Here is an 18,889-nt window from a genome sequence, read left to right as displayed (position 1 = left end):
CGATTCCCTTAATCCCACATCATTTTCCTCTTTAAACAAGAATATTACAGGAAGAGGGATAAGGCAAGGAAGTTATAAACCAGTCATCAATAATTCCTTAAGAAGGGCTCAGCATGTAAGTTATTGCAGGGCCCCAAGAGTGGAGAAAAATATCATCCATAGATAAAATCAGCCCTTCATGCTTCAGTTTGCAGGGCACGGGGAGTTACACCCCCACATGTAAAAGGAACAAAAGGAATCCAGAAGCTTTTAGCCATAAAAAATATCCAAAACATAAAAAAACCCACATTACAGGTAACTTGCCCACATTTCACAGGAAAGCTCACTAACCTCCTATTTGGCTCCCTTACTCAGACAGACCTTCTCCCAGGTAGCAACCAAACACTCTCTCTCTCTCTGTATACCTTGCTTCCTTCTGGCTAAAAGGCTTTCCCACAGCTGGCAGCTGCTGCACATTAGGACAGAATCAGGCTGGGTCTTCAGCTCAGCCATTAACTCCTTCCCGCCACAGCCCTTTGTGAAATTTGCTGCTCTACCACAATGCAGAGCACCCATTTTCATTTCCAGAGACACGCTGAACTCATGCCAGTTATAAAATCGTAGGACCGCAGGATAATTCAGGTTGGAAGGCGCCTCAGGAGGTCTCTAGTGCAATCCCCTGCTCAAAGCAGGGTCAGCCCGGAGCTCAAGCCAGGTTGATCAGGATTCATCCTGTTAGGGCCTTGCAAACCTCCCAGGATGGAGACTGCCCAGCCGCTCCAGGAAGCCTGGTCCACTGCTTGACTGGCCTCAAAAACCATGAGGTTAGGTTTGTCTGAATAATCGCTAAATAATGCTGCCTCTAAGCTGACAGTATAGGCGGTGTTTCCGCAGGGAAAGATTTTCCCCTTTCCCAACAGCAGCTCTGTAAGCGATCCCTCTGCTTTCCTTTTGCAGCCTGCGAGTGCACAACCAACGGGCAGTGTGACGAAGGATATTCAGGAACGGGACGATGTTTCTGTGAAACAGGATGGACCGGCCGGCTGTGTGAAACCAAGCTAGGTCTCTGCCTCCTCTCACCAGACTCCATCGCATGGCGCCACGGGCTCAAAGCCCTTACAATTCAACAGAGGGTTTGCATAGAGAAGGGAGAGAAAGGGTTAATAACATCAGAAGCTCTCAGAGGAGGCTAAGGGATCCTGCTCTGGACTGAGAACAAGTCCCTTCACACCCCCGTCTCCTCTTTTGTGAAATGGGAATACAAGTGCCTACCTCCCCTGTGGAGGGGCTGTGGGCTCCATGAGGGAAGGTGTCACCCGCCAGCTAAGCAGCCAACAAAATATTCTTGCAGGTTTGCCAGTTAGCGAGACTGGTAGGAGGGCTTTTCTTTCTGTGTGAAACAAGGGCGTTGTAATATAAACAGCGCTTTCATCCCAACCGTTCTGCCTTCCCTGCAGCTCTGCCGCCTGTGTGTTCCCCGAGCTGCTCCACCAATGCCGTCTGCGTGGAGAACAACACGTGTCAGTGCAAGCCATTCTACGACGGGGACGGGCTGACGTGCACAGGTGAGCCCCCTCGCCCCCTCATGCCCTGAGATGAGCAAGCAGGCTGCCCCCCGCCTTGCACGTGCGCTTGCCTGCAGTCACCGTCTGGTATGAAATGGTGGCTGTCACACCTAACAGCTCCCACCGTGCAGCAGGTGACACAAATTTAGGATATATATCCACAACATGTTTTTTCTGAAGCAAGTGGCTGGCTTCACCAGGTTTTTCCGAGCAGGGCTATGAGCAAGAAGTGAGCTTCAGTCACGTTTTGGAGGCAGCAGGGTTTTCAGCAGTGTTTCACTTACAGGATTTTCTTTGATGACTTTAGGCAAGGCAGTTCCCCAGTAGCGTCGCTGCAGAAACCATCGTTCTCGCTGAGCCAGGTGCCTCATGTCCTCCGAATTCACCCTGGCCAGAGCAGAGTCACCAGAAAAGCAGCTCTCTGGGGCTGCCAAAAGGCAAAGCAGAGTCTCGGGGGTTTGGGGGTGCCATGTCTCTTAAATCAAGGACATCCTGGCAAGGGCTTCAGAGCCCTAAGGGATAGCCTTCGCACAAGTTCAGGAGCGCCTCGGGAAACTCAAACAGATTTTTCCCCAAAGAAGTGTTCTAGTATTTTTAGCGTGCCTTAAAAATCTGGAGGTGGTTTGTCTTTGTGAAGAATGTCCTCTTTAAAAGCAAACCTTACTCACCCGTTTTCTTTCCCCCCATGCAGCTGCAGACCTTTGCAAACAAAACAACGGTGGGTGCCACAAGGCAGCCGAATGCACACAGCTAGGGGTGAAAGTCTTCTGTACCTGCCAGAAAGGATACAAAGGCGACGGCTTTACGTGCCTTCCAATAAATCCTTGCGCCGATGGGTTCAACGGAGGCTGCCATGAGCACGCCATTTGCACTGTCATAGGACCTGTAAGTTGAACAGTTTCCGTCACCACCCAGGGAGTCGGAGGCGTTTCTTCCTGGTGCCAGCAGGTCTTTTCTCTGGCTGGATCGCACTCTGTACCTCTCGAAAATCCCTGTCTTCCAAAACAACCTTTACATAGCTCCAGCCTACTTTCCACACCAGTTTGGTGTCCTTTCAGCTGAGGGTGAGAAACAGTTTGACATCTTTGCTCTAGGGAAAGGGGTACTACAGCAGATGGGATATTTTATGTGTGTAATTTTTCTGTCCCCTTCTTAGCTCTCCCTAACTGGATATCCCTATCTGCAACGGAGTTTGCTGGATTGAAACGGAATATATTTTGCTAACTGAACGTAGGGACAGCTGGGAGAACAGTGTCACTTGTTGGTTGGCCAGATGCAGCTTAAAAAGCTCTGCAGCCACATGACACAAATTCCTTGGCCCACACGGTCAATGTTGTTGAGGAAAACTTGTGCCGGTGACTCGATCCAGCATTTGTCCTGGTGCTTTTGGGATCACCTGTCTGTTCCATTTTGGTGGCTTGCCTGATGTGTCTTCCAGGAGCCATCTAGAAAAGCCTTGCTGCTAACCCATTCCAGCTGCCAACCATCACAGTCCCTGGATGTCACCGACTCTGCTCGGTTTATAGTTCTCAATTTATTACTATCAGTGGACTGCTAAATTCTTTTCATGCTCCCATGCCCAGTCATTTAAATATCATTTTAATCAGTTTGCCATCTATTTTTGTTAATTACATGTCATGTAGTTCTCCAATGCACGTTATTAGCTTGGTGGATGGAATTATACTTCGGTATTAGTTCAGCAAAGCACCCAAGCACATGTGTAAATGTTTTGCTTAGAAGAATAAATGTCAGCGTCAGAGTTTGTGGTCTGTTGAATCACAGTTGTTAGTAGCAACTTTCCTCTTTGTCCATTCCTGGCTGTATCAAGTGAAATTTTCCCAACAGTTCAGCGTGTTGCTTGAAACACCATTTTTATGTCAGCTAATTACTTGGCTCAGCCTTTTTGTATGCTCTCTCTGCCCAGGACAAACGCAAATGCGAATGTAAAAATAACTATGTTGGTGATGGGCTGAACTGCTCGGTGATGCAGCTTCCTCTCGACCGCTGCTTGCAAGACAACGGGCAGTGCCACCCCGACGCTGACTGCGCTGATCTCCACTTCCAAGGTGAGGACAGCACACCATGCACACCACAGGACAGGGACATCCTCGTCCCTGTACCACTGCAGTGAAGCCAGCGGCCAGGTTCCTTGTGTCTGTAAGCTCACCCAGTCACCTACACATATTCCCTTGAAACAACAAGATTTAAACATGATTAAAGTTAGAACGTGTGCTTAAATACTTTGCAATACTGGATTTATGAAGCAGCAGGTGAGGGCATTCCAGTAGGAATATAAGGAAGAAATTCTTTACAATGAGGGTGGTGAAACACTGGAACCGGTTGCCCAGAGAGGTGGTGGAGGCCCCATCCCTGGAAACATTCAAGGCCAGGTTGGATGGGGCTCTACGCAACCTGATCCGGTTAGAGGTGTCCCTGCTCACTGCAGGGGGGTTGGACTAGATGACCTCTAGGGGTCCCTTCCAACCCAAAACATTCTATGATTCTATGATTACCCGTAAGGGATCAATCTGTCCTAAATGCGTTTCACAAAATTCACAGGTATTTGTATGGCACAGGTGACTCTGCATCCAGACCATGGAAACCCCCTCAAGAAGAGCTGGTTCTCTCTCTTTGCAGATACCACGGTTGGGGTTTTCCATTTGCGGTCCCCACAAGGGCAGTACAAAATGACTTACGAGAAGGCAAAGGAGGCCTGTGCCAATGAGTCAGCCACCATCGCTACATATAACCAGCTGCTGTACGCACAGAAGGTGAGGCAGCCTCACCGCCGGAGGAGATCCCCGGGGCGGACCTGGCCACAGCATAAATGGGGAGGGAGGAGCAAAGGGACCGCTCTGTGCTCATAAGCCCCACGTTCCCTCCTTTCCTTCCCCTGTGCCCCGGGCAGCAGTTTTCAGACTGTTTACTGGTTTCACACCTGCTCATACAGCACCAAAACCAGTTGCCAAGTTCTTGTTTCCAGTGATCCTGGGGTGAGACAGTGAAGTCACTTACAGAGTGATTTCAGGGTTTTTTTTAATAATTAACACTTCTTAAAGAAATATACACTTCAGAATTATGCTTAGATTAATTTTATTTTTTTTTAATGTAAGGCTCCAGGAATCTTTTCCCCAAAGGCTGCTAACTTAGCAGAGCCGTTTCCATATTCTTTTCCTTGAGTGTGTTACAGGCAACGTATGGCTGTCATCAGTGGGATGAGCATCACATCCTGGGTTTGTAAAACTTGATTTAGAAGAGTGGGTTAGGCTGACTGTGCCTTTCTGGCTCCTTCCCATCTGCAGAAGGAAGAAAGATGCTCACTGTTTAGAGGCACTTTTAGCCAAATGTGTGGCTGGACCACAGCCAGCACATAAACCTCCTTCTGCTGCCTGGGGACATTTCAGCCTGAAACCAGAGCTGCACGTCCCCTGTGCCCCGTAGTCTAAATATTTCCCTCGAAGCAGCAAAGTCGGCAGCAGGGCTGGCTCCAGTGTTCCCAGGGATTTATGATCTTTGTTGCGCTGGTTTGTCAGCCCTTCCCATGCTGGCAAAAGGTGGGCTGGCACCCGATGGGATTGCGCATCCCTACTTCGGCTTTCACACCCACCCCTGATCCTGCCTGGCTTTGGGCTCAGGGAAGCTTTTCCCAGGAAAGGCTCCCTCGGCCTGTTTGGGGAGCCGCTGACTTTCGTGAGGGCCCCCTCTCCGCATCCCCTTGGCCCAGAGCTCAGCACAGGGCAGGCTGCAGGACAGACAGACAGAGCCCGCTCAGACCCTCAGAAAGAGGGCTGGCGGGTTGGGTGCTGCCTGAGGGCCCTGGGAGCATTATATGCTTCCTCCACAGAGCCCCAGCCCTACCACCCAGCTCTTTCCCCAATGTTTTTTTCCTTACGGCCGTGCCGGCTGCAGGCAAGGTACCACCTGTGTGCTGCTGGCTGGCTTGATGGTGAAAGAGTGGGCTACCCGACTGCCTTCTCCTCCCCGAACTGTGGCTCCGGGTACGTCGGCATTGTGGACTACGGGAGAAGGGTCAACCTGAGTGAAACCTGGGATGTCTTCTGCTACAGGGAGAAAGGTAAGCGGGTCCCTTGCTGCGTCCCTCTGCGCAAAGGGGAGCAGCAGCCTGGATTTCGGTTCCTTTGGTCGGCCACAGGCTGCCAGGTAACACTGCAAGTGACCCCATCTCTTTTTAACTTTAAAAAAAATCTGCTACCTGCAAGTTGTTTTTCAGGCACGGGACAGGTTAAAGCCTTCTAGCAAAGGGCGTCTGCCCACGCGGCTCTCTGTGTTTGTACCTTCCAGAGGTGAACTGCACCTGCAAGCCGGGCTACGTGGGGGACGGCTCCTCCTGCAGCGGGAACTTGCTGCAAGTCCTGACGTCCTTCCCAACGCTGACAAACTTCTTGTCGGTACGGCCCACAGCTGGCAGCGCTGCTCGGGCGGGTGCGCGGAGCAAAGCAGGCTCTGCCACCGGGTTGCGTCTCGGTGTTTGCTTTGCTAGCAGGTCACACCACCACACCGGCAAAGCAACGGGGAGCAGTCTAAATCTGCACCGTCGAAATCTGAACTTAGTCACTATTTTTTTAACTCCTTGCTCCGAAGAGGTTTTGGGTGGTTTAAAACTCATTGGGTAATCAAATGCTACTGCAGCTTCAGCTTGAAGAAGATTCTGTGCACAGCTGCTCCTGGCAGTAATTTTATTGAATTGCTGAATTTTGTAATTTTATTGAATTACTGCTGGGGGAAAAAAGGCAAAGCATTAGAAGGGTCCCTTTCTTGCCACTGCTCAGGAAGGCATTATCCTAGAATCCTAGAATCATTTGGTTGGAAAAGACCTTTAAGATCATCAAGCCCAACCGTACCTGTCCACCACTAAACCATGTCCCTAAGCACCTCATCTGCCCAGCTTTTAAATACCTCCAGGGATGGGGACTCAACCACCTCCCTGGACAGCCCATTCCAGTGCTTGACAGAGCCTCACAGACAGCAAGGGCCCAACTCCTGCAAGTCAGCTTAAGGTATGCTCACCGAATCAGCAGCTAAAACTGGGTTTGGAATACAAACTTCTCCCGTAATACCGCTCCAGAGTTGCTTCGTGGCTATTAACAGAAAGTTTCTTTATTGTTATTTATACAGTCTCATCTTTTCAGCTGCCCACACGGGAGCACACAATTGCTCTTTAGAAAAGCTGGATTTTGTTTCTGCCTAGGACATCATGGCTTACTCCAACAGCTCCAGGAAGGGGAGAGAGTTCCTGCGGTACCTCACGGACCTGTCAGTGCACGCCACTCTCTTTGCTCCAAACGATAGCGGGTTAAGGGAAAATGAGGTCAGGGTTTTTTCTTTTTTCCTTACTCGTTTTAATAACAATTTTTAAGCGGCCATTATGGGTTTCTGTATCCCAGTGAAATTTAAGTTTAAAAAATAATAATTTTAACATGACTTCTGTGTAACCCCACATAGTTTAAACCATGCTTCTGGAAGAGGAGAGTTCATCATTTTCATTTCTTTTCCATAGTTAGGAGTGTAAGATTATTGAGTGCTTGAGTCGCTACAGGGACTTTTCCATCAGGGGTTTTAATTTCCCAGTTATAAAGGAGTCTGCCTGAGATGAAGTGTTCTCTGGCTTATTAGCATCAAGCACGGTGATTTGAAGAAAGCAGTGCATAGCTTTGGTATTTCCCACAAATACATTAAAGGCATCTGTTCCTGGCTTCATTTCTGTGCTTATCCCTTTTTCCCTTCCTTCTTTCCTTTCATCAAACATCTCTCAAACCATTCACATGGGTTTATGCCTCGGCTGGCATCTTCAAGCTGTTTGGAATATGCCTGAGGTTCATCACTTTGGGTCGTCCTACAAAAGAGTAAAAAAAATCCTTTGTCCCGCCGGAAGCACGGTACCCCCTGCTGCAGGCAGCTGTCAGGCCAGCGGGGATGGAAGATCCCGCTGTTCGCATCCAGATTTCCCAACAGCCTCTACCCCACGTTGCACTCCCTGCAGCATCAGTAGCAAAGAGGGAAAATGGTCATGGGCACTTAGCCTCCTGGTAAATCCAGGGGATTAATGAGACCAGTGAATGTTTCTTGGATTTTGCTCTCGTTTGCAGACGCTTTCCGGGCGAGACATCGAGTATCATTTGTCTAATGCCAGCATAATGTTTTATGAGGACTTGACCAACGGAACAACTCTTCTAACTCGTCTAGGGGAAAAACTCCTCATTACAAACTCCAGGGTCCAGGAACATGAAGCCCCCACCACTGAACAGGTACCTTTTTAATACATCTCCCATCTCCATGCTTTTTCCCCCCTTACACTTGTACGATGATACATTGGGTGACACACTGATCCAGAGAGCCATTCAGTATGGTTTTAAGTAGGGGGTAGCAATGAGAGGCTGACTCCAGAAGGCTCTTTCCTGCACAGAGACTGCAGAATAGCAGCTCGCAAACTGCAGATGTACAAGTTTGCAAATGGCCAAGTTCTGGCCCGCAGAACTCAAAGGAAGCCACTCAGGTGGCCTGCAAGAATGGCAGGATGGGGATAGGGGCTTGATCCAACCCTTCGCTCTGCCTGGCTGGGTTATGGGAGATGGCAGTGAGATAGGAAGAGAGATGAGAGCAGCAGCTTATCATTAAAGAAAGGTGCTGGCATTTGTAAGGTTCCTTGACACCTTTCTGGGAGAGACAGGCCCGAGCATTTCAAGTGGTCCCTGTGACAACAACCCCTTGAGGCCGAGGTTGGCACCCTGCTGTGGGTGATGCTGTACAGCTGAATGTGAAAATAAGAAACCCTGTATCTGCAGGCCTGCAGTTAAAACGAGCTCTCGGGAATGGCGCTGGGCCCAAGGGAAGTTGTGTGCCCAACACGCCCACTGCGAGGGGGGGATTTTCACAGGCACCAACCAGAAGGAGATAGGTGCTGCAAGGAAGAGGCACACAAATGACTCCTCTGTTGCCTTTCCTCCCTTCCTCCTTCAGGAGAAAATCCTTTGGCATGAGAATTACCATTTATATTTTTAAAGCCACCCTATACTGCAAACCCAGTGATCACATTCTTCACTCTGAGGGTGGCAGAGCACTGGAACAGGCTGCCCAGGGAGGTTGTGGAGTCTCCTTCTCTGGAGATATTCAAAGCCCGCCTGGATGAAGTCCTGTGTAGCATGCTCTAGGTGAGCCTGCTTTAGCAGGGGGGTTGGACTAGATGATCTCCTGAGGTCCCTTCCAACCCTTACCATTCTGTGATTCTGTGATTCTGTCTCCAAGGATGGTGTCCTCACCCACAACATCCTGCCCTTTCTTTGTTTCCCTTTTCTAACAAGTTTTCTCCGTACTTTCAAGAGCACCAGTGACTCTTTGCAGGGACTTCATATAAAAACATCGACCCTGCTGATCACCCCAAGAGGCACAGAGAGGATGTTGCCATTTTTGTCCTTGGCTTCTTGTGAAAATTTACCCACCACTAAACCATGTCCCTAAGCACCTCATCTGCCCAGCTTTTAAATACCTCCAGGGATGGGGACTCAACCACCTCCCTGGACAGCCCATTCCAGTGCTTGACAGAGCCTCACAGACAGCAAGGGCCCAACTCCTGCAAGTCAGCTTAAGGTATGCTCACCGAATCAGCAGCTAAAACTGGGTTTGGAATACAAACTTCTCCCGTAATACCGCTCCAGAGTTGCTTCGTGGCTATTAACAGAAAGTTTCTTTATTGTTATTTATACAGTCTCATCTTTTCAGCTGCCCACACGGGAGCACACAATTGCTCTTTAGAAAAGCTGGATTTTGTTTCTGCCTAGGACATCATGGCTTACTCCAACAGCTCCAGGAAGGGGAGAGAGTTCCTGCGGTACCTCACGGACCTGTCAGTGCACGCCACTCTCTTTGCTCCAAATGATAGCAGGTTAAGGGAAAATGAGGTCAGGGTTTTTTCTTTTTTCCTTACTCGTTTTAATAACAATTTTTAAGCGGCCATTATGGGTTTCTGTATCCCAGTGAAATTTAAGTTTAAAAAATAATAATTTTAACATGACTTCTGTGTAACCCCACATAGTTTAAACCATGCTTCTGGAAGAGGAGAGTTCATCATTTTCATTTCTTTTCCATAGTTAGGAGTGTAAGATTATTGAGTGCTTGAGTCGCTACAGGGACTTTTCCATCAGGGGTTTTAATTTCCCAGTTATAAAGGAGTCTGCCTGAGATGAAGTGTTCTCTGGCTTATTAGCATCAAGCACGGTGATTTGAAGAAAGCAGTGCATAGCTTTGGTATTTCCCACAAATACATTAAAGGCATCTGTTCCTGGCTTCATTTCTGTGCTTATCCCTTTTTCCCTTCCTTCTTTCCTTTCATCAAACATCTCTCAAACCATTCACATGGGTTTATGCCTCGGCTGGCATCTTCAAGCTGTTTGGAATATGCCTGAGGTTCATCACTTTGGGTCGTCCTACAAAAGAGTAAAAAAAATCCTTTGTCCCGCCGGAAGCACGGTACCCCCTGCTGCAGGCAGCTGTCAGGCCAGCGGGGATGGAAGATCCCGCTGTTCGCATCCAGATTTCCCAACAGCCTCTACCCCACGTTGCACTCCCTGCAGCATCAGTAGCAAAGAGGGAAAATGGTCATGGGCACTTAGCCTCCTGGTAAATCCAGGGGATTAATGAGACCAGTGAATGTTTCTTGGATTTTGCTCTCGTTTGCAGACGCTTTCCGGGCGAGACATCGAGTATCATTTGTCTAATGCCAGCATAATGTTTTATGAGGACTTGACCAACGGAACAACTCTTCTAACTCGTCTAGGGGAAAAACTCCTCATTACAAACTCCAGGGTCCAGGAACATGAAGCCCCCACCACTGAACAGGTACCTTTTTAATACATCTCCCATCTCCATGCTTTTTCCCCCCTTACACTTGTACGATGATACATTGGGTGACACACTGATCCAGAGAGCCATTCAGTATGGTTTTAAGTAGGGGGTAGCAATGAGAGGCTGACTCCAGAAGGCTCTTTCCTGCACAGAGACTGCAGAATAGCAGCTCGCAAACTGCAGATGTACAAGTTTGCAAATGGCCAAGTTCTGGCCCGCAGAACTCAAAGGAAGCCACTCAGGTGGCCTGCAAGAATGGCAGGATGGGGATAGGGGCTTGATCCAACCCTTCGCTCTGCCTGGCTGGGTTATGGGAGATGGCAGTGAGATAGGAAGAGAGATGAGAGCAGCAGCTTATCATTAAAGAAAGGTGCTGGCATTTGTAAGGTTCCTTGACACCTTTCTGGGAGAGACAGGCCCGAGCATTTCAAGTGGTCCCTGTGACAACAACCCCTTGAGGCCGAGGTTGGCACCCTGCTGTGGGTGATGCTGTACAGCTGAATGTGAAAATAAGAAACCCTGTATCTGCAGGCCTGCAGTTAAAACGAGCTCTCGGGAATGGCGCTGGGCCCAAGGGAAGTTGTGGGCCCAACCCGCCCACTCCAACCAGAAGGAGATAGGTGCTGCAAGGAAGAGGCACACAAATGACTCCTCTGTTGCCTTTCCTCCCTTCCTCCTTCAGGAGAAAATCCTTTGGCATGAGAATTACCATTTATATTTTTAAAGCCACCCTATACTGCAAACCCAGTGATCACATTCTTCACTCTGAGGGTGGCAGAGCACTGGAACAGGCTGCCCAGGGAGGTTGTGGAGTCTCCTTCTCTGGAGATATTCAAAGCCCGCCTGGATGAAGTCCTGTGTAGCATGCTCTAGGTGAGCCTGCTTTAGCAGGGGGGTTGGACTAGATGATCTCCTGAGGTCCCTTCCAACCCTTATCATTCTGTGATTCTGTGATTCTGTGACATTAATGAAGTATACCCTCGTGAGAGATGAGGTGTGCCAGCACAAGGCTTACCTGTATCACTCTTCAGCACGCCAGGAGCATTTTTGGATCACTTTGATCTGATACTTGAGTTAGAAGCGATTCCCCTTAAAAAAAATCCTCCTTCCTTCAAAAGTTCCCAAGGGGAGGCTCTGAGCCCATTAACACAAATCTTGCTCCCGCCCTTCAAATGTGTTTAGAAATTTGTAGCTTTTCTTCCTCAAGGATGCACAACCATCACAAAAACCTTTATTTAAAAAAAAATAAGGACAAAGAAATGCCTGAAGGCAGTATGCAGGTAATGGTGATGGCTACTTCATGCACAGGAGAGCCATGAGCAGCCCGGGGCCATCCCAGGCTGATGTCCAGGGAGGCAGCAGCGTAAGCCCCCATGTGATTTTTTTTTTTTTCTGTCAGTAACTGAGGTAGGGAAATAGTCTCAAGATTTATTTGAGTCCCAAAGGGAGGAGGGTCAAAGCTCAGCTGTCATTGCTCTTTCTCCTGGCAGAGCGAGATCAGATACGTGGACAGAAGCGCTATTGTTGAGTGGGATATAATCGCTTCCAACGGGATAATCCACATCATTTCGGAGCCTTTAAAGGCTCCTCCAGCACCTGTAAGTACACAGTGATTTTCTTTTTTTTCTTTTGGGTGGTGGGAGGTGGCTGTGGCTTATATCATCCCCAACCCATTGCTGACATTCATATATTCCCAGTTTCCCTCCCATATGTGCAGTTTCAGTTTAAAAGGTTACTTTGAAAGAAAATTAGAAGTTGAGAACAAGGTGCCAGTGAAGCTTGTTCAAAATGTTTCTGTCTGAACAAGTTCGTCCCACACTGATTTATATAAATAAAAGCTCCATTTGATAATGGAGATCATTTTTATAATGGTGATTTGATAAAGCTTCATTTCAGTTCTTAAAAAAAGATCTTTCAGGCTTCTGTGGACATTTTCTTGGCTTTGCATTCATTCCTATCCAAAACAACAAGGTGTTTTGAAAATAGATTGATTTTTGGCTGCATAAATCCCTGCAATGGTCCCAGTTATCCAATTATCTCTCCTGTTAGGAAGGCCAAAGCAAACAGCACCCGGCAGAACAGCACAGGTCAGGAAGGGGGTGCCGTCCTTTCCACAGAGGGAAGGCGAGCCAGCAGCTGCGCTGCTTTGAGCTGGAATCAAATTGGTAGAGGGCCCAGCGGCAGGGAGGCAGGAACATTATTCCATTTACTTCCCACCAGCAAAGTTTACTGCTTTGTACGAAAGGGAGGAACAACATTTTGCTCACCTGCAGTGCAGCTAGGATGTCACACAACAGTGATCCCTGCTGCTCCTGGGAGAGGTGCCCAGCTTTTTTATACCTTTTATTCCAGTATAAAATGTTTTCCTTAACAAAGTAAGTGTTCAGATGTGCAGCGTTAAGCGCTCCCCAGCTCTGCTCCATGCAGGGTACTCTATGAAATCCCAACACAGGCTCCAGCTGACCTTGCAAAAAGACCCACCACTCATTTCACCTGAAGAACTTCCCTTCCGTCAGGGTAACTCATTCTGATCCTTCTCTCCATGCGCTGGAGGGGCCTCACTTAGTTTACAGCCCATCCATCCCAGCTCCGATTTCAGAAGTGACTAACCAGCTGCCTCCTTGGTCCACAAGATTAATCCTATCAGCACCCTATCTCTCACCTTCATTTTGTTCTGAGCGACCCTTTCTCCTTTACAAACCGGCCTTCTTGTTCCCAGAAGCTCAGCAATATGTCTGCACAGTCTCAGTTCAGAAAAATCCCTTGCAGCCTACAATCCTCACAAGTAGGAAATTACATACTTGGGTAAAAGCATAAATTACTGCCTGAAAATGATTCAAAATAATAGGCAATTTCTGTCAGTCTACAGCAGCATGATATTACAGTCTTTATAATACCTTCCACATGCTAGAGGGCAACGAATGTTTTCTAGTATTTAGCTGTCCAGCTGCACCACATAAATTACTTTGTTTTCTAAACAATAAATGAAGAGCGCATATCTATTAAGACAACTGTGATTATTTTTGCCAGGGTAAGTTTAATAATTAGTTTTCTAGGCAGGAGGCCACGGAGCTAGGGCATCCCATGGAAAAGCAAGAGTAAGAGCATAGGAATCTCCTACCCATTTCTAGACCCCTCCTCACCCCCAGGATTGCCAGCAAAGAGCACAGCATTTTGGGGAGATCGCAGCCTGAGTGGCTGCGTGCCCGGGGATCCCTCAAACTTATCATCACCCCAAAACTGTCGGTCACCTTTGTGATAACAGTCTTTCAGGCCACAGAGCTGCAGAAGGCAAACCAAAGTCAGAGTCTTTAGATTAAATCCAGATCATGTATTTCAGTCCTTCACCTATGTATTTATAAAATATTATATACAGTTACTGGGATCGGTACTTTACCTGATTGACTGAAGGATGATTTCAGGTTAAAGGCATTGCATGTTTTGAGCCAAAATGCCCTACAGAAGGCCGGTGTTGGGCCACTGGTGGAGCCTAGCCCTGTGTACCCTCTGCGCTGGCGGGCAGGTCCCTCTAAACCAGCAATGAGATGGGCCTCATCTCAGGTGCGGTTTGGTTTGAGCCCTGGTAGGCAGGGCTCAGGGGATGGTACAGCTGACGATAGCTGGCAATGACCAACACCTCCCCAGTGCACAAAGCAGCGGGGAATAAGCTTGAACCCATGCAGAGCCCTCGAGGGTTTGTAGCACAGGCTTCCAAAGTTGCTTAAAGGAATTTGGTACCCACTTCTGCTCCTCAGGCCAGTGAGGTTTCAGCCTCACCGTAGCCTCTGTTGCTACTTTGAAAAACCTGACCAGAAAAGATCACTTAGGCACACTCTATAACTTCAAAAACATAAACAAGATGAAGCTGTAACTACAGCCAGTGTCTGGTACCCTGAGAAAAAAAGTAATTTGTAATTACTACCAAAGGGCTGTATTTAACTGTCTCTAGGGATCATGTACCAGGAAACTCAAGCACGAAAGCAGTTCAGGACTAGGGCAATCTCAAAGGGATGCTGCACGTGCTCGGGACGGTGACCAGTGCCCACCCCATAGCTCACCCACCCTCTCCCCTGCTTCCAGGCTCCTCTCCATGCCACTACCGGGACAGGAATATTCTTTGGCATCTGCTTGGTTACTGGAATTGCAGCTTTTATAGGATATTCTTACTTCAGGTTCAGGAAGAGAAACACAGGCTTCCAGCACTTCAAGGTAGGTGGCAAACAAGAGCACGAAGCGGGGGGGGGGGGGGGGGGGGCATCGTGTCCCACTTGAACTATTCAGACTAAGGCATGGAGGAAATGAGGAAGGCTCACACCCTTGTCTCAGGCAAAAGCTGACATTTGCCTACAGCTCCCCCAGACCTCTCGCTCCTGAGGGTGCCCGAAGGGCTCCTGCTCTCACAGGCACTTGCAACACCAAGGGCTGGCCAAAAGCTTATTTAGCAGCACTGCGGAAGCCTTTGGTTCACCAGAAAGCTCTCCCTTAGGGAAGCAGGTAATTACAACCACCGAAAGGGCACGTGTTCTCTTCCCCCTCCCTCTGTGGCATTGCTAACAATTTTGCTGCTCTGGAGGCTGAAACATTTGATAGGAAAAAGGCCAGATTCAAGAGACAAGCAAATGGAAGCGATCGTCAGGACTGAAAAGCGCAAATTTTCATACTGACACGCTCTCATGCTTGCTTTCTCTTAGACTAATTTTGCTAGCCTTACAAAGCATCGTGATGATGCAACGCCAGCTAGCAACAGCCATGCTACTCAGAGACGAGGGATGACAAAAATCAATCCAGAAGAAAGCCTACCTAGAAGTAACCAGAAATCCCTTCCTATTCCAGACCCTGCATAATGTGAACTTCCTTCTAGAAACAAAAACAGGAGCCATCGGCCAGGGGAAACGCTTGTATTTTTATACAGCTGCAATGAGGGGGGGGGGCTCAGGACCAACCAGGTACCTTTTATCCCAGGCACAATGCCAGGGCCACACTTCCTCTCCTATTCTTTGCTGAGGCTTTAAAATAATAAGGGAGAGGAAAAAAAGGTACCAGGGTTAAGTGACCTGAGATAACACAACCACCTAGGACACAGTTCATGCCCAGAGACGCCCATTTCGATGATAAAGCCCATTCAGTCACAATACTGCACCAGTCGGTAGAGAAGCTTAAGTGCCCCTCTTAATGCGCTCTTAAGGAGGAGGATGGATTTTAAGTAGGTTTGTGCGATTTTTATGTAGTCAAAAGATGACACTGACGTAACACCACTGGACAAGTCACAGCCTTCAAATGTCACCAACCCTTCATACGAAAGTTCTTCTGCACCAAGTCCACTGGAACCTGCTTATGATCTTTTCTCAGTAAGTGTTTACCTTTATTTGAAATCAAGATACAACTAAAATCACAGTAAGGGGAAGTGACTTTATGAAATGAAAATGACTAGTTCAGAAAAAAAAAAAAAGAAAAATTAATTTGAGAAAATACAATTCAAGTTCCTGGCTTTCCTGTCTCACTACTGCTAGAAATCAGGTCTGTGCTCTACAGCTGCATCTCAAGTCTACCCTCAAAGATAGCTGAATTAAATTGGACTTTGAAGCTACTGGATGCCAGCGGCATGTCTATACATCTAATGAACGTTGCTGCAAACACAGCTGAGCGCCATGCCAGCACTCTGCAAAGAATCTGAAATGCAACGGGAAGGGGGCTGGGAAACAAGGGAAGGAAAGACTGAGTAAAGCTAGAGTATCTGAATAGCCTCGAGGGTCCGATTTAGCAAGACCCTCATGTACATGCAGAGTTTAAAATAAAAATAAACCTTTTTGCATCCAGTAAAGAGACTTGTTTGGTGAAAAAATGTCAGGTGCGAACTCTGCCACCTGTACAAACAAATTTGCCAAAAAGTGACTTGAATTTCTTAATGCAACATTCAAGTCTGATTTTCTTTTTCTTCTATTTTATAGGATTCAGATGACCAGCAGCTTGTGTTGAGTGGTCCTCATGATCAGAATTAAAGACTAAATCTGGCATTAGTCAATTATAAACCACATTTCTATTTACACTTACAGCACAGGGAATAAAATCTCATTACAAATTAAAAACCAAAAGAGCACGGCTTTGTTTAAGATGCAGTCTAGAGAGTAGAACTCTCAAGTAGAGTATGGAACTCTATAGAGTTTATGGAGTTACCAGCCTCGGAAGCGGTGGCTGTATCTGAGCAGTATCAACTAAGAGTGCCAAACGCAACACTGCACCCCAACTAACCCACCCAGGAGCAAGCAGGCGCTCCTCAGTGAATAGACTTTCACCAACCTGCTGTTTAACCGCTTTCATTCTTCTCCACAGGCTTTAAAACTGCCTCAAACACAGTGCGCTAACTTGGCAAATAGCCTAAAGTTGCTAGTACTCCAGCTCCACACTTTTACTTGGGCTCAGTTACAACTGCAACTGGCAAGCATGAAACAGAACATGTGTTAAACCTGTGTGTTTAAACAGAGGGTTTGTTTTTTTTTTTTTCTTTTGCTTGTGTACTTTCTTGCAAGAATTTCAGCAGCAGGAAACGCAGCCATCCCGTCTGCCCTGCTTGCCCACTCCAGCTTTTCTGTCTTTCCTCCAACTTGACTGTATTTTGTTTCCATCTCACCTCAAGGTAACAAAGGGAAATAGTAATTGTAGCAGCTTTAGCAAGGAATACAGTTGATATGAGGGTATTTCAAATACTAATCCATTTTTACTTGAGCTATTTTTGTGAAAAGTGGGCAATGAAGATGATGTACTTGCCATCTCATGTCCGCATTCAGTTTTTTGGGTCTGTGAGGACCAGAAGCTACCTGCTTGTTCACATACCATGATTTTACCAAGCACGTTAACATTGCCTTTCAACTGACACACAGCAGTAAGAGCTGTGATTTTCACCACCCTATTAGTTTCCTTCCCTCAAAACATTAATGTTGTAGTAAATGGTGAGAACACTGTAGAAACCACAAAACAGCAAGAAAAGGAGGATTTTTCTTGCTGGCAGCAGTAACGTTCCCCTAGGATGTGCTCCCTGGTGCCCACCGCATGCAGGGGGTGGGAGGGAAGGTGTCACTGCAGGAAAGCATCACTTACCTCTGAGAGCAACCCCAGGATGGCTCCCATCAGAACAAGGTACGCAGGCACCTCCAGGGCTGTTGACGCAGCTATTGAGCACAGCTAAGGGGATTCTGATGTGTAAATATGCCTGGATGAAAGAGACAGACGGAAGGGATTTCCCCAACTCCTTCCCTTGCCCCCTACACATGCCTGCTTGTTTTTACCTATAAGATATTAAAAAATTTAGAACACACACACACACATATTTAGAGTTTTCCCCCCCAGAGTTTTGCAATTAATACAACTCATGGTCTTTCCTTCTCCCCAGTCACCGAAAATACTAAGGCTCGTAGGAATCGATAAAGTCCAAGCATTTATTTTTGCAATAATCATTACATATTTTTTTATCACAAAAAAAAAATTTCCACAGTTAATTAAACTCTTTTACTGACAGACTATTCTCTTCAGAGTTTTTGACAGAACAGAAAGAATTTCTTCTTGCTTTGGTGTTCAAATAAACCATACTCCCAAAGCGAATGTGAAAAGACGCTGCCCTTTAAAACATGCTCAAAAATCTGAAGTCAGTAACATTAACAAGGTTAAAATAAGTAATGCAGAGAGGTGCCGAGGTGTGCAGCTCAAGTTCTCTGAAATAGTTACAAAAACGCAAGACATTTTTAAAAGTTAAAGAAGAGCATTCTAGCACTGAAAAAAAATAATACATGTCAAAATTCTCATTTAATTTCATATTATACATAGTTGGGGTGTTTTAAAGGAACATAACCCTCCCATAATGATTTTTTTTTCATGCAATGTTGTTTATTTCAGGAAGTCATGCAATATAAACAAGATTTTATTTCAGCTGGCTTTTGTAACACAGCTTTGTACAGAAGTTTGATTTGTAAGTTAAGAGAAAGGGAAGGGGAGAGGAGGAAATCATCTTGAAACAAAATGTGTATTATGTGGATAACATCATTCAACCCAAATTAAACTGTTCCTGCTTAACACAGGAAAATTAGGCAAACAAACTGACTTCTAGCCAGCTTTAAAAGAGACATCACAGAGCTATAACCAACAAAACATTATCAAATCCAGTAATGCAGGACTGAATAGCACAATGCTATTATTCGCTGGTAGTGAGATGGGGTTTTTTATTATTTTTTTAAACAGTGCATTGAAATCCCTGGAGCGTGAGAGGTGTTTACATGTAAGACTATGTTCGGTTCTAGCCAAGCATTAGGATAAAGAACTGAAGGCAAATCGGGGCTATTTCCATCCCCATGTTTCACTATCAAGTTATGCTAAGTATTTCTCACACAGCCACACCACCAAATCTCCTGATAAAGCCAAACTCACTTCCTGCAAAACTATCTTTTTCTTCCAGCAAAATGGTCAGATGAACTTACTCGTTTCAAGTACATTCATCT

General features: G+C 46.8%; 1 protein-coding gene across 1 annotated transcript in view; it reads left to right on the top strand.

The window, feature by feature from the left end:
* STAB2 (stabilin 2) overlaps positions 1–16,402 on the top strand; it is an 89,815-nt gene extending 73,413 nt beyond the window's left edge. The window contains exons 57-69 of the mRNA XM_035901474.1: positions 937–1,041; positions 1,437–1,544; positions 2,236–2,429; positions 3,469–3,610; positions 4,182–4,315; positions 5,454–5,619; positions 5,847–5,953; positions 6,754–6,873; positions 7,652–7,810; positions 11,894–12,001; positions 14,484–14,612; positions 15,632–15,751; positions 16,352–16,402. Of these exons, the coding sequence (XP_035757367.1) occupies positions 937–1,041; positions 1,437–1,544; positions 2,236–2,429; positions 3,469–3,610; positions 4,182–4,315; positions 5,454–5,619; positions 5,847–5,953; positions 6,754–6,873; positions 7,652–7,810; positions 11,894–12,001; positions 14,484–14,612; positions 15,632–15,751; positions 16,352–16,402 (1,643 nt within the window). The remainder of the gene's footprint in view (positions 1–936; positions 1,042–1,436; positions 1,545–2,235; positions 2,430–3,468; positions 3,611–4,181; positions 4,316–5,453; positions 5,620–5,846; positions 5,954–6,753; positions 6,874–7,651; positions 7,811–11,893; positions 12,002–14,483; positions 14,613–15,631; positions 15,752–16,351) is intronic.
* Positions 16,403–18,889: the final 2,487 nt, after the last annotated feature.

Source organism: Egretta garzetta, unplaced genomic scaffold (genome assembly GCF_000687185.1).
Source record: "Egretta garzetta isolate BGI_Z169 unplaced genomic scaffold, ASM68718v1 scaffold159, whole genome shotgun sequence".
In the NCBI taxonomy this organism is placed as follows: Eukaryota; Metazoa; Chordata; class Aves; order Pelecaniformes; family Ardeidae; genus Egretta; species Egretta garzetta.
The sequence above is the reverse complement of the archived record's forward strand: the minus strand, read 5'-3'. Positions and strand labels throughout refer to the sequence as shown.